The following is a 14,487-nucleotide window of genomic DNA, read 5'->3' as shown; positions in this document are numbered from 1 at the left end:
CAAGCCACATAACCCTATTTGCCTTGCAAAAACCTAAAAATAAATAAATAAATAAAAATAAAGAGTGAGTGGGAAAAATGAGAGGTTGAAGGGATAAGTAGGAGGAACATTGGAATATAGACCCCTAAAATTGATCATATATAAAGGGAAGGACTATGTAAAGGGTAAAAGTCCAAGATTAGGTTGACAAACAAAGACCTTTAAAAGTCAAAACCTCTCTTTGGCCTCAAGTATAATGGGACTATCAACAATACCTACCTCATATTGTGGGATCAAATGAGTTAACATATACAGCAATTTTCAAACTTTAAAGTACTATTAAAAATTTAGTTATCATCATCATTATTCTTATTCTCATTATACTCTCTCAGCTACCAGGTAGGTTTTCACTTCTTAGGAATTGTCACTATATTCAACATCAAATTCCATATAAACTATCAGATTCAGGCCCTTTTCTATCTCAATTACCACTGAAAAGAATACATAGGGAGGAAGGAAAACAAACAACTCTTCTCCCACTGTCACAAAGTACCTCCAGCCAGCTTTAAAGGAAAGATTCCAATTGTTGGAAGTAATTAATTATTTTCATCTCAATCAGAGATACTTCTAACCCCCTCTAAGGACTGTTCCAATGATCTCTGAAGTCCAAGTAACAAATTATATACTCAGTCACTTCAAGTGAAACAAAGGTTGCTTACCTGTATTGCTAAGTTCTCTATAATCTAATTTCCATAAGAACTTTTAGGATTTGAATGGTAGGACAGAGTTTCTCCAGTAATAGCACTCCTCCTCCCACTTAAAAAAAAAACCCAATTTGACCACAAAAGCATTTCTCCATCCAGTCTTTCTCTAGGCCCAGAAGTCATCTCCTGCTTAAGTCAGAGAGAACTTCGAGGCCAGGTGGTGTCTGTCCCAGACTCTCCTTTTCTCCGGCCTAACTTCAATGCTATACTCACATGACAGAACATTGTGCAAAGGACAGGTAATCCACCAGCACATCCAGCCCTTTGTTCTCATCGCTCAGAAACTCTCGGACCCACCTGCAGACAGGAAATGCAGACACTCAGCATTGTGCTTCTTCATAAGCTGGGGCACTGTGAGGGTGGAGTAGGGAACATCAGTGATAATAGTCAGGACCCTCTCCAAGGGATCTCCCTGAAGTCACCACATGGAGACTGCCCCCAGTGAAGGAACCAGCCCCTTTTCCAGAAGCCTCTAGAAAAATGATATCCAACTCAAAAGGATCCCTGCTGGCTGCATACCCACTTAGAAAACCATATATTTACATTATCTATGTTCTACTGTATTTTTATTTATTATGACAAATATTTCCCTATTATATTTTAATTTAGTTCAGGTCAGACTCAGATATCTATGCTCCAGATTGCTGCTTTCTCCAGGCCAGGGATGGACAACAACATAGAAACCTGAATTAGGGACATTTACTAGTCAGAACAATCCAGAAGGATCAGCTGGGAGAAGGGATGGTTTCTATATATGATGGAAACTTCTGATAGCCAAGATCTTAAGAAGAAGCCCTATTTCACTGGCCCTCAGTTCTACTTAATATCCTGGAAATGGGAAAATCTATTCTTTCTCTCTCTCTGGGCTCAAGACACGACACTTAAAATGTCTAATCGTGGCCCCAAACAGCAAGTCTATAATCCCTCGATGCTCTCTGCTGCAGTAGCAGAGCATCTTACCATATGTCACTAATAGGCCTCAAAAGCCTGGGGCCTGGACCCCCAAAGCCGAGGGACAGAATCGCTCCCACACAGTGCGCCCATTGAGCTCCCCCCTCTAGGGGCTTTCTCTTCGTTCAGGATGTGTGGAACTTTCTGCCAGCTCCAGCTTCCTCTCTGGTGGGAAGGTGGGGTGGGGGAGACAGGTTGGACACCGGGCACCACCAGGCGGGCCACGCCCGGCGTGCTACAAAAAGCCAGCCTGGGAGCATTGGCAGCGGCCTCCGGCTGGCTCAAGCCAACACCAGAGCTGCTTGGGTTAGCTTCCTCTCGGGGGGCTGACAGGCCTCCCATTTCCTGTCTGTCTGCTCTCCAGCTCCCCACCCCCATCTCGTTTCCTGTCTGAGTTCCCATTGCTATTTTCAGGCCCTTGACATGTTGAAGAGAGGTTAAAGAGCACCAAAGAAGGGAGGCCCAGAAATGCCATTTTCTGTCCCTGGTGGCACCCTCCCCATGGCCTCAAGAGCTCTCTGGCTGTCCAACCCAGCAGCTCCCCCTGTCCTGCAGGGCACTTCCCTGGGCACCGGCTCTCTCCTTCCATCTCTGGCTTTTGTTCTCTTGTCCTCACCAGCACCAAATCAATCTCATGCCTTCCTAGTCCAAGATGTGCGGTCACAGCTCAGACTCCTGAAATGCTAGTCAGGGAGTCTCCTCTGGGCACCAACCATCCCAGGGGCTGTCTTTTATGGCAAGAGGACTGGATCTGAAGTCCAACGTTATATTTTGCTTATAACTGAGTTATAAGAACAAATAAGTTCCTCTTTTTTTTATTAAGTTTTTTTTTTTAATTTTTGCAAGGCAATGGGGTTAAGTGGCTTGCCCAAGGCCACACAGCTAAGTAATTATTAAGTGTCTGAGGCCAGATTTCAACTTAGGTCCTCCTGACTCCAGAGCCAGTGCTCTATCCAATGTGCCATCTAGCCACCCCAACAAATAAGTTCTTATAGTTGCTTTTTTTTTTAGGTTTTTTCTTTTGCAAGGCAAATGGGGTTAAGTGGCTTGCCCAAGGCCACACAGCTAGGTAATTATTAAGTGTCTATTACCAGATTTGAACCCAGGTACTCCTGACTCCAGAGCGGGTGCTTTATCCACTGCACCACCTAGCCGCCCCTTATAGTTGCTTTAATTCTAATTCTTGAATCTCATTTTGCAAGTTTTTCTTAATTTCATCTCTTTTATTTCATCTTGAGAATTCTTAATAAAAAAGATCAATAATTTAATGTGGTATCATTAAAGAATCATTCTAGGGGACTTCAACATACCTACTGACTCCCTCAGACAATACAGTCCCTCAACTTACTCACTTTCCACAAAGCACTCCTCCATACCACCTCAACTATACATAAAGATGGTTATATTAATTGATGTTGCCATCACCCATAAATCCATGTTCAAGAATTCTGAAATCCCCTTATCCAACAATAACTGCTCCCTTTCCCTCTGCCTTCCCTTACAAAGTCCTATGCTTTTTATCTTCACTGGGACTTCCAATCCCTTATTATTCTCAGTCCTCTCCCAGGCCATCTTCCCTGCAACAGTCACTTTCTCCTCTTTTCCCCATCTTGACCTCTTAGTGAAAAAAAAATCAACTTTACACCATCCTCCTCTCTTGACTTCCTTGCCCCCTTTACCATTTCTGATTATACTCAGCCAAGCCTCAGCTCTGGATTACTCCCACTATTTGTCACCTACACTCCTAGACATGTGTTGCTGAATGAAGACGAAGAAAATCACATAACCATCCTGACTGGGTTCACTATAAATTTCTGTTACATAACTTCAATTGGGCCCCGACTGCTGCCAGGAAATCCTACTATACACCTCCCTTACCAATTCACTATCCCACTCTCCATGGTGGCTCTTCCAAACTTTTTCATCCCTCCTTAATCCTCTCAATACTCCCCCACGTACAGACACACTCTCTCATTATCCCATAAGGTCCTCCTGTCTTGGATCCTCTTCTCTTCTCCCTCTATATTACTTTATTTGGTGATCTTATCATCTCCTATCATTTTAATTACCATCTCTGTGTTGATTCACATATCTCCAATACTGCCCCAATTTTTCTGCTGATCTCCTATCTCATATCTTTCAGACATTTTGAACTAGATGGCTAGTAGCCTTCTTAAAATTCAATATGTCAGGGTGGCTAGGTGGTGCAGTAGATAAAGTCAGGAGTACCTGAGTTCAAATCTGACCTCAGACATTTAATAATTACCTAGCTGTGTGGCCTTGGGCAAACCACTTAAACACATTGCCTTGCAAAAACATAAAAAAAAATGAAGAAAAAAAAATTCAGTATGTTAAAAACAGAACTCAAATTTCCCCATGAGTCCTTCCCACCTCCCCCCCTTCCCTATTGCTAGAGAGGACACCACCATCCTCCCAGTTCCCCAGCCTAGGAGTCATCCTAAATTCTTCTCTTTCTCCCACCTCCAATATCTAACCAGTCACTAATGTTTATCATTTTATCTTGGCAACATCTCTCATATAGGGCTTTTCTTCTCTAATATCACCACTACCATAGTACAGGCTTGTATCCCCTCAACTCATGGATTATTGCGAAATCCTGCTTGGGGTCTGCCTGCCTCAAGTCTCTCCCCGCCTCTAATCCAATCACTAAAGTGATTTTCCTAAAGCTTCTGATCAAGTCACCCCCACTGATCAAGTCTGATCAAGTCACCCCCACTTCTCTACTCAATAAATTCTAATGGCGACCTCTCACCTCCAGGATCAAATATAAAACATTTTGCTTAGCATTCAAAGCACTTCATAACTTAGCCCCCTCCTACCTTTCCAGTCTTTTTACACCTTACTTTCCACTGAGTATTCTTCTCCTTGGTGATTCTGGTCTCTGGCTGTTCCATGAACAAGACACTTGTCTCCTTTGCATTTTCTCTGGCTGTCTCCCATGCCTGGAAAGTTCTCCCTCCTTCACTCTGACTTCCTGGCTTCTTTTAAGTCTTAAACCAAAATCCTATCTTCTCTAGGAAACCTTCCCCAATTCCTCTTAATTCTAATGGTTTCCTTCTGTTAATTATTTCCTATTTATCATATATATAGTTTGCTTTGTATAAATTTGTTTGCAGGTTGTCTCCTGCATTAGATTGTAAGCTCCTTGAGAGCAGGGGTGATCTTTGATGACTTCTCGATCCCTAGCCCTTTGTACAGTGCCTAGTATGCAGTAGACACTTACTACAGGTTTATAGATTGACTGATTAATCTAGCATCACAAGCATCTTCTACATTTTGAGGTTGCTTCTTTTTAACTTGAATTTCTTCCTTCAGTTCTATGAATCATCCCTGGCTCAGGGAAGACCAGCATATCAAGTGTCACCATGCTTAGTCTCTTTCTGAGAGGCCTTCTATTGCCAGAAAAGTGTCTCCCCCCCCCCCAATCTTTCTTTTTCTTTCCTTGTCTCCCCTTACCCCACCCCCACAGGCTATAAATATAGATAATCATCAGCACAGAGGTGATAATTAAACCCATGTGAGTGAATGAGGTCACCAAGAGAAAGAAGAGAAGAGGTGCCAAGACAGAGCACTGGGGGACATTTACAGTTAGGGGGCATGTTGTGGAAGAGGATCTTTTAGTAAAAGAGACTGAGAAGGAACAGTCAAAAAAAAAATAGCAAGAAAATCAAGAAAGAGAACAGTGTCCTGAAAAGGAGAAACATTTACTATGTGCTAGGCACAATGCTAATTCCTGAGAAGTCAAAGAGAAACAAGACAATCCTAGACCTCAAATTGCTTATTTATATTCTAAAAGGGGAGGATAATACATAAAGTAAAGCTAGGGTTAGAAAGGAGGGGAAGGGAGTTGGAGAGTACACACACAGTTGCCTGGTTTGGAAATGTCTGAGAAATGGGGTGACAGTCTGGTTCTGAGCCAATATGATGAAAATTAACCTGCCAGAACCCAGAGTCCAAATAGCAAACCACATTCTGGTGGCAGGAGAAGAAAACAGGCCATGGTTTGGAAAAAGGATAAAGAGAAGGCTCTGGGGGCAGCTAGATGGCGCAGTGGATAGAGCACCGGCCCTGGAGTCAAGAGTACCTGGGTTCAAATCCGGTCTCAGACACTTAATAATGACCTAGCTGTGTGGCCTTGGGCAAGTCACTTAACCCTGTTTGCCTTGCAAAAACCTAAAAAAAAAAAGAAAAGAAAAGGAGAAGGCTCTAATATCAGAGCCCAGTGTCCCAGAGGCTTCTGGATCATATGGTCCTTTCCACCAACTACTGACAAATCCTGAGTCCAGATGACTTGCAGAGGATTCACAAGGGCTCAAAAGCCACCCTGTGATAATCATAGCTCCTTTCTAGCTTAAAAGGTTGTTAGTATAAGAATTCAAAAAAGGGAAAAAAAATCACTTGCTAAGGTCTTTGCTTTGTGTGCAATAGGAATTTCATAGGAACTACAAGTGAAGCCATGGATAAGGAAGAGCTCTTTGGAGTAATGCAAGCAGTGATAAGCAACTTAATTCTCTAAGCATTTGACAGGATGAGCATGGGTGTGAGTGAGTAGGGGACACTTAGATCTGTAAAAGTTATCTGCATCTCTTCAGGTAATTAGGCTTTATCAGGAACATTAACACCAAACTCACTGCCTGGATCCTTTTCCCAACCTAACATTAAAAAATTCATCAAATAAATTAGATCACTAAGTTCCCCAAAACTATTTTCAATATTTGTTTTGACAGTGTAAGTTGGAAATTACCAAGGTAGGGACTGTAGCTACCAAGAACAGGAACTCTTCCATGGTCTTTCCTGTCCCTGAGGCAGCTGACTCCCTCCAGGTGTCCTGCCTGCTTCCTTTCTTGCCAACTGTGGGCAACATTAGCCACCCAGACATATATGGAGTGCCAATAAATGAGGGGATGGCTACCTGCCAACAGTCGGCATCTGACATCACTGGGTTTTCCACTGCTACTCACAGGAAGTCAGGGAATACAGAGCTGGCAATAGTCCTACTCTGGTCTCCACCTAAGCCCTAAAAGCATGCCCCTTCTCCCCATATATTTGAAGAGAAGTCCAGAATGATCCGAGGTTTGTTACAAATACTAAGGCTAATAGAAATGAATTTTTAGCTTTGTGGAAAGGCAAAGAAAATGTGCATTCAAAGAGGGAATAGGATGGCCAATCAAGTTGGAAGGCTGGTAATAATATATAAATATATATATATACATATATATATATATATATATATATATATATATATATATATATATATATGTAAACTGACAAGCAGGAAAAGATCCAAAGAAGGTGACCAGGATGATTGATAGAGGAATTCATATGTGAGGATCTGGTGAAAGAACTAGGAATGTTTAGCCCAGGGAAGATAAGGTTTGGGGGATGTGGAATATTTCACCTGTTATCTTTGGCATTTTAAAAGCTACCATATAAAACAAGGATTAGACTTGTTTGATTTATCCCTAGAGAGAAGTACTAGGAGCTGTAAAAGGTGTAAGTTGTAAAGAGGTAAATTTCAACTTGATAACAGAAAACTTCCTAACAATTAACAGTTGTTCTAAAATGGAATCATGGGCAGTGGTGAGCTCCTTCTTTCCTGAAAGTCATTAAGGAGGAGGCCCAACAATCTTTTATTAAGGATATTACAGAGAGATTCTCCTTAGAGTAATGGCTTCAGACCAAATGGCCTTTCTAGTCTAAGGCTATTTTGCTTTATCTCCTCTGTTCAGCTCTACCTCAGGGCTAACTGTTCTACATCCTTCCTGGTCTAGCCTCTCATTAGTTCTGACACAGTAAAGGCTTTTTTCCTTGTTAACTTCACCTAAAACAGTCACTCTATGCATTCTCATTACTTCCAGGCTCCCTAGTCTTACTTGTTCAGTGCCAACGTACCATTTCAATGAGTTAGCAGAACAGAGTCTGGAAACCAGACCCTCTCTCCAGGATCTGCAAGAACAGCCTTCCTGGACCTGAAATATTACCTCTCTTTAGGAAGATTAGCTCTGCCAAATAAGGATCTTTCTCAAATGATCCTGGAGCACATGTAGCCCTAGTGTTTCTAGGCCTTTAAAAGCAGGCCCCAGCTTCTAGCTCAATGGAAATGAACTTCCCTTGAGGCTTCTCTGGATTTTCTTGACTCAAACCTTGCCTACACCCCACAGGCAAACTTCAGGCTCTGTTGCTGTGGGAATATTTTAGACACAAAAATACAGGAAGAAGAGACCTTAGGAAAGACCTCAGCTTGCCAGTATTATCTAGTCACTAGCTGGCAGAGTTTATGGGGAAAGAAACCAGAAAATGAACAGCCTGTAACTAAGGAGTTCAGAGCAAACAGCCATGGCAGGAACAGTCCCATTCCTCTATGCAGAGGTTGGAGAAGAGATTCATGAACCAGTTCTAAGTGAATTCACCCACCTGCAACAGCCAGTCCCATTTGTAGACATTAAGAAGCAGTCCAACTTACCCAATGTAATTAGTCCGAAGAGAGATCTCTAGCTCCCTCAGCACTTTGGTCGATTCTTGGACTCTCCTCCTGAACTTCTACAAACATCAAATTCTCAGTCATTCCCAAAGGACCCACCCCAATTTTGTAGAACAAGAATATTGCAAGAAGCACAGCATTCCAGGACAATGGCTTAAAGTATTTCTTAAAAAGTAACAGTATTTCAAATCCTCTCCCTTCAAATCAATTCCCCCAAACGCCCAAATGAAAATGTTCTTTTTAAGTGTGCAAGGTCATGGGAGGCACAAAAACAAGAACCCCAAACCCCAAGTAAAAGGTACATTACCTTTCTAGTCACACTGGGATCCAGGAAGCTCTGTAGTTTCTGGATATAAGTATGGGGAGGATTTTTCACCTGAAATCGCTCCTGCACAGAAAATGTCAGAAAGGACAACAGTCATAGTCCTCCTTATGGGAATCAGTCCTCCCAACATCACCCATACCATTCTCTGATCTTTTTCATCTCTTCTTCTTATACCATATTTTTCCCCAAAATGTTATTTCCCCTTCCCCATCAATATGTCCCTTTATTGCAAACTGTTCATGTTTATGCTATTCAAGGAGAAGAGTCTTTGTCTTCCTTAACCTCTAACATTGAGATGCCAAATCAAAAACATCAGGACATTCAGTCTTATTGTTCAAAGTGTAAAGTACAATTCTCTACACACATGGGAACTCAATCAACACTGCTGACTGAATTAAAATAGAGTTTTTAAGAATTCCTGACATTTTTCAAGGTCAGTCAGAGACCTGAGAGATAGAGAAAAGTGGGGCATAGTTTACAAAAATCTTGTCTCCTAAACTAAACTTCCAGGCTCTGAAACCTGTGTTAGCAACCTGGTCTTATTTTGAGAACCCAAGGACTACCTGCTAGTACCATCTCTTTTTTGCTCAGTTTCAAATGATCTACCTATCTAATCTATCTAGGTATCCAATAGCTCACTCTATGTAGTACTTCAAGGCTTAGAAAGTACTTTCCATATAACATTCCTGTTCAGTAGGTTTCTACAAGTCAATAATAAGTCATTTGTTCCAAGTCACCCATAGGCAGTAAATATCAGATCCAGAATTTGGATCCAGGTGCGAGGGACTGTTGTGTGTGGGAGTACTGTAAACTTTCATCACCTGGTGTCCTCTAGTACTAGAGCCTTGTTTTACTGGTTGATTGTAGAGTGCCATGGGACTGGGGAAGATATTTAAGCACTTGTATTAGGTTCAATAAACAGAGATCTAGGAGAACTTGTCATCCATGTCTTCCACCCCGGGTAAGGATAGACTAGCCAGCAGGAACCTAATACTTCCTGAGCAGCTAGTCTAGAGGAACCTAACATCCAGGTCTCCTGATTCTAGGTGTTGTGCTCTTAATATAGTATATGTATGTCAAAATAATCCCAAATGACTAGGGAGAAATAACACCTCCTAGAAGGCAACAGCAAAATCATCTCTTTCTAGTCAGTACTAGTCAAATCCTTAACAATGCATCCAATGTGAAGAACTGGGAAAGAACAATGAAAATAATTAGCAATAGAATAAAATAACCATGAGAAATATGTAAGCGAATTGAACTCATTTGACCTGGAGAAAATAACATTGAGGAATAACCATTTTCAATAATGAAGGGAATCCTGACCAGGGTTTCTCCACATTTTCTCAAAGCAGAGCAGAAATAATGGATTTTTAACCAAAGCAGAGGGTCAGATGTCATAGATTTCTGGACCTGGAAGGTGCTAAGATACAGGGGCAGGCCATAGAACACTCCCTAGAGTGTAGAGGTTAATAATAAGACCTAGCACAGGTCATGGATAACACTTGTCTACTGGCAGAGTAAGGAATAAAATATCCTTTGAAAGGTCCTATCAATTCTAAGGAGTCAGTTATGAACCTAAACTAATCCCCTACTTTTAGAAAGACTCAGGAGTTGTCTCTGACCCAGGAATTCTCAGTATTAATTAAAAACCGGAATGCTGCTATTTTAGCTAAAAAAAGTCCAATCTGTTTAGAGCTGACTATATACTCTCTGCCTCTAATAAGACTGTTTCCTAGATCAGTACTTTTCTGGAGAAATCAAAAAACCCAGAATCTGAAAAGCAAATTTGCCATTTGGTTAGATCTCTATCCTAAGTGCCTGCTGAAGCTAGGTCAAGCAACGTCTGATATCTCAAGAATGAATTCCTCAAAGGACTAAAGCAGCAAACTTGCCTACCTGGCACATGCAATTCCCCCCTTCCTCTCTTTCCTGTTCTTTCCCTGACCCTAGTACCTGGTCACAGATGAGGTCCCACTTCTTCTCATTGTCATATTGTCTCAAGAGGCGGGCCTTGTCTGGAGGCAGATTCATTGAGCTCTGAAAAAAATAAAAGTGTTCAAGACTGTTAGGAGATGATGACTGGATGGAAAACAGATCACACCACCTCTTTTCTGTTCCTGGGTCCTTTGACTTTGCATCAATGTACCTTGGAAATAGGAGTAGGGGAAGGGGAAGAAGGTGATCCATAAAGCTGCCATTTTTCCCTGGAACAGGGAACTAATGATGAGGAAAACACCTCTGTTAAGGCAGCCTGATAGTTTTCCAAGTCTGAGTCTTGGAAAGTTGCCTGAGTGGGGTTAGTAATTTGCCCCAGGTCACTCCACCAAAATAGAGCAGAGATTTCTGCCTCTAAGACAGTTTTTTTCTACCCACCATGCTGTTCTCCAAGACATTCACTAACAACAAAGAAAGGCCCAAATAATCTAAGCTTCAAAGGCTAGAGAGGTCTGATGCACTGCCATCACCACCTCTAGTTCCCCCCCTTTTCTTGTCAGGTCTTCTTGGTAAGAAAGAAAAAGGGAAAGGAGCAAGTGGAGTCAAAAATGACTGGCTGGCTATGCCTTGGACTTCCAGAATTCATACTAGGTCACAGAACTTCTGAAAACTAACCTTCTCCATCCCAGAAGTAACTCTAGTTCCCAACTTCACCTCTGCCTACATTCCTTTGCAAAAAGTCTGCAAAAAAATCTCGGTTCCAGATTAGACCTCTCCTTTACAAGTCTCATATGGGGGTGGCTAGGTGGCGCAGTGGATAGAGCACTGGCCCTGGAGTCAGGAGTACCTGGGTTCAAATCCAGTCTCAGACACTTAATAATTACCTAGTTGTGTGGCCTCGGGCAAGCCACCTAACCCCATTGCCTTGCAAAAACCTAAAAAAAAAAAGTCTCATATGGCCCTAGAATCCTAGGTGCCCTAACAGTACTAGTCTCCTTCAGTCAACTAGAAACTCTTAATTGTCATTTTCTTCAAGTAGGGATTCCCTGTATCAATGAAATTAAGGGTTCAGTCCCTACCCCTAAACTGACTGTTAACAGAAAGCATATGTGCACTAATTTTATTAACTGGGCATCAACATTTTCTCTTGTATTTGACCTAAGTTTTGTTGTCTTTATGATATGGTTGTCATAGATCTTTTAGTGAACCTTTATTCATTTTCACTTCTTTTAAAAAAAAAAATTTACTTAAGACAATGAGGTTAAGTGACTTGCCCGAGGTCACACAGTTATTAAGGTAATTATTAAGTGTTTGAGGCAAAATTAGAATTCAGGTCCTCCTGACTCCAGGGCCAATGTTCTATCCACTGTGCCACCCAGCTGCCCCCATCCCCTTCACTTCTTACAAGTTTTTTCATGTTTCTCTGAATTCTTTATATTAATTATTCCTTACAGACTATTACAAACATATAGTACAATTTGTTCAGCCTTTCCCTAATTGTTGGGCATACATTATTACCATAAATAATACTATCCATACATTCTGGGGGGGTGGTTTCCTTGTCATTTGGAACCAACCTTTATTTTCCCTACATATTTATATTTAGGTAGTCCCCAAATTTATACCATTCCCACTACTACCAACACAAATTCTAAATCAGTTTTATCTATTTAGTCAGTTATGCCCTGTTGCTGGATTAATCATTGTAAAGCTCCATTTGTCACCAGTTCCCCATTGCCTATCCTAGCCAGCCTTGAAGTCTTCTTAAATATGGCTCCAAACTATTTTAGCAGCCTCTCCCTGCCAAAACCTGATGCTACAGTCAAAGGGTGCTATTTGCAATTCTCAAGCAAGCCCAATGCTTTCTCTATAAAACTTTATCAAGTTCTTCCTTCCACCCATCCTTCAAGGTTCATCTTAAATGATATCTCCTTCATGACTGTGATCTTCCTCTAGACTGTACTTATGGCACTTATCACACATGTTTTATACTCTACTTACTGTGAGTACCAGATAACACCAAGAGATTGTGAACTCCTCAAGGACAAACCAAATTATCTTTGAATAACAGTACTTGGCAGAGGCCCTTGAACATAGTAGGTACTCAAACAACGTGCATATATGCACACACACATGCAACACATAAAGCATACCATTGCTAAACTGAAAAGTTTATCTGAATGTCCACTATTTGGAACTTAGAAAATATAGGAACAGTATTATATGTGATGGTTAGGGTATCAAAACAACTCATAAAATTCTATTATTATAATCAATCATCAGTGTGGAAGCATATTTTTAGAGTCTTTTTAATTCGATGGATAATATTAAGAAAAAAATGTTCTCCAACTTAGCTATTCCCAGACTTTTCCTTTTTAGAAAAAGAATAGAAGGTCAAAACTAAAGGTCAAATCAAAACAAAACTAATGCCTCTGGAAAATGGATTAAAGGTGATAAAATGTAGAACAAAAAAATACTTTTTGTCTAATTAAGGTCACTGCATTCTCCATCTTGTGAAGTAACTGGAGACATGGTACTGGCCATAGAGAGGAAGCCCTTTCAATCCAGCTTGCAAAGAACTGAAATCTTAGAAGATTGAATGACCATTAATCTAATAGATGCAATAGAATATTATCCTCAGAGTTGTATTTTAACCTATCATGACCTTTTCTTTACCCAAGATTTCTATAAACGTTACCTCAAATTGTCTTGTAGAAAGATGTTCAAAAGGATGGAGGACCATGTCAGTTTGGATATTTCTCTAAGTTAGAGATGCTTCAAGTTAGAAAATGTTAAATTAGTAAAACTTTCAGGCAGATTGAACTTATAACAACACTGAATACAGCAGTAATATTTCTTTTCTCCAACACAGGAAATATATATTGTACTAATTGTTCTTTAACACCTATAGTTTGGAAAAGGCAAAACTTTTATATCTGGAAGATAGCATCTTTCCCTCTTGCCATTCTGCTTCTCTCCTTGCTAACTGACTTAGCACTTATGACTTATAGAGTCTGAATAGTTAAATAAAATTTCCAACTGAGTGAAATTAAGGAATAGCTGGATAATGGAAATAAAATGGGCAAATAACTCTTCAAATTAAGGACTGATGCAAGAAACATATGGATGTATAACAGAATAGATGGAATAGAGAAAGATCTCTGAAGTTTTATGGGACCTCATCATATGAAACCCAAAATTTAAAACTGAGTTCTTCAAGAATTAAGTTTCCATTCCAATATAGGAAGCAACTGCTGTTTTGATGCCAATAAGAACCTCACAATCAACTCTAAAACACAGAGAAGCTCTGATCCAGGTTTCTACATAATTCCAGAATCATAGAATTCTAGATTTGAAAAGATCTAGATGCAGTTATCAGAGCAATAGAAGGATGCAGCTGACAGAGATACATAATAAATCTGGAATGGGAGCTAGATGGGCAGAATAAGTAAAATATAAAGACTTTTTATTGAATTTTTTTTTAGGTTTTTGCAAGGCAAATAGGGTTAAGTGGCTTGCCCAAGGCCACACAGCTAGGTAATTATTAAGTGTCTGAGACCAGATTTGAACCCAGGTACTCCTGACTCCAGGGCCAGTACTTTATCCACTACACCACCTAGCCACCCCTTTTTATTGAATTTTTATCTATTTTAGTGAAGTGCTAGGCATATAAATATAAAAATAAAGACAGGCTACCTTCAAGAAGCTTATTTTCTAATTTTTCCACAGGAAAATAACAATTAAGGAAGGGCATTTTGATCAGGAAATTTATAGGGATAATGACTGGGAAACAGGATGACATACTACATTCAGGAAAAATGGCAGAGTTGATTTGAGCACGGTTTGTTGCTCCAGACCTAGAGCAACCTGAGAAGGAAAGAGTAAGGGCTGGAGAGGCTGGAGAGAAGCAAAATCAGTCAATTATTAAGTGTTCAATATTTAGAAAGCTTTGTACTAAGAGCTTGGAGATATGAAGAAAAGAAACACTTGATCCCTGCCCTCAAGAACCTCACATGCAACAATTAGGT

The 14,487-nt window shown here is 40.6% G+C and overlaps 1 protein-coding gene across 4 annotated transcripts in view; it reads right to left on the bottom strand.

Annotated features, from left to right (window-relative positions):
* The window catches only part of FMNL3 (formin like 3), a 32,971-nt gene extending 20,312 nt beyond the window's left edge, over window positions 1-12,659 (bottom strand). Inside the window, exons 1-4 of one of the 4 annotated variants that reach the window (XM_074225967.1) lie at window positions 10,478-12,659; window positions 8,504-8,584; window positions 8,179-8,255; window positions 957-1,040 (exon numbers count right to left, since the gene is read on the bottom strand). In XM_074225967.1, coding sequence (XP_074082068.1) covers window positions 957-1,040; window positions 8,179-8,255; window positions 8,504-8,584; window positions 10,478-10,711 — 476 coding nt within the window. In that variant the 5' untranslated portion in view covers window positions 10,712-12,659. Of the gene's footprint in view, window positions 1-956; window positions 1,095-8,178; window positions 8,258-8,503; window positions 8,585-10,477 lie in introns of those variants that run through there. The other 3 variants (XM_074225968.1, XM_074225969.1, XM_074225970.1) reach the window with 3 other exon arrangements.
* Between the last annotated feature and the right edge of the window lie 1,828 nt (window positions 12,660-14,487).

Source organism: Macrotis lagotis, chromosome 2 (genome assembly GCF_037893015.1).
Source record: "Macrotis lagotis isolate mMagLag1 chromosome 2, bilby.v1.9.chrom.fasta, whole genome shotgun sequence".
NCBI lineage: Eukaryota > Metazoa > Chordata > Mammalia > Peramelemorphia > Peramelidae > Macrotis > Macrotis lagotis.
This window is presented reverse-complemented; position numbering and strand designations above follow the sequence as displayed.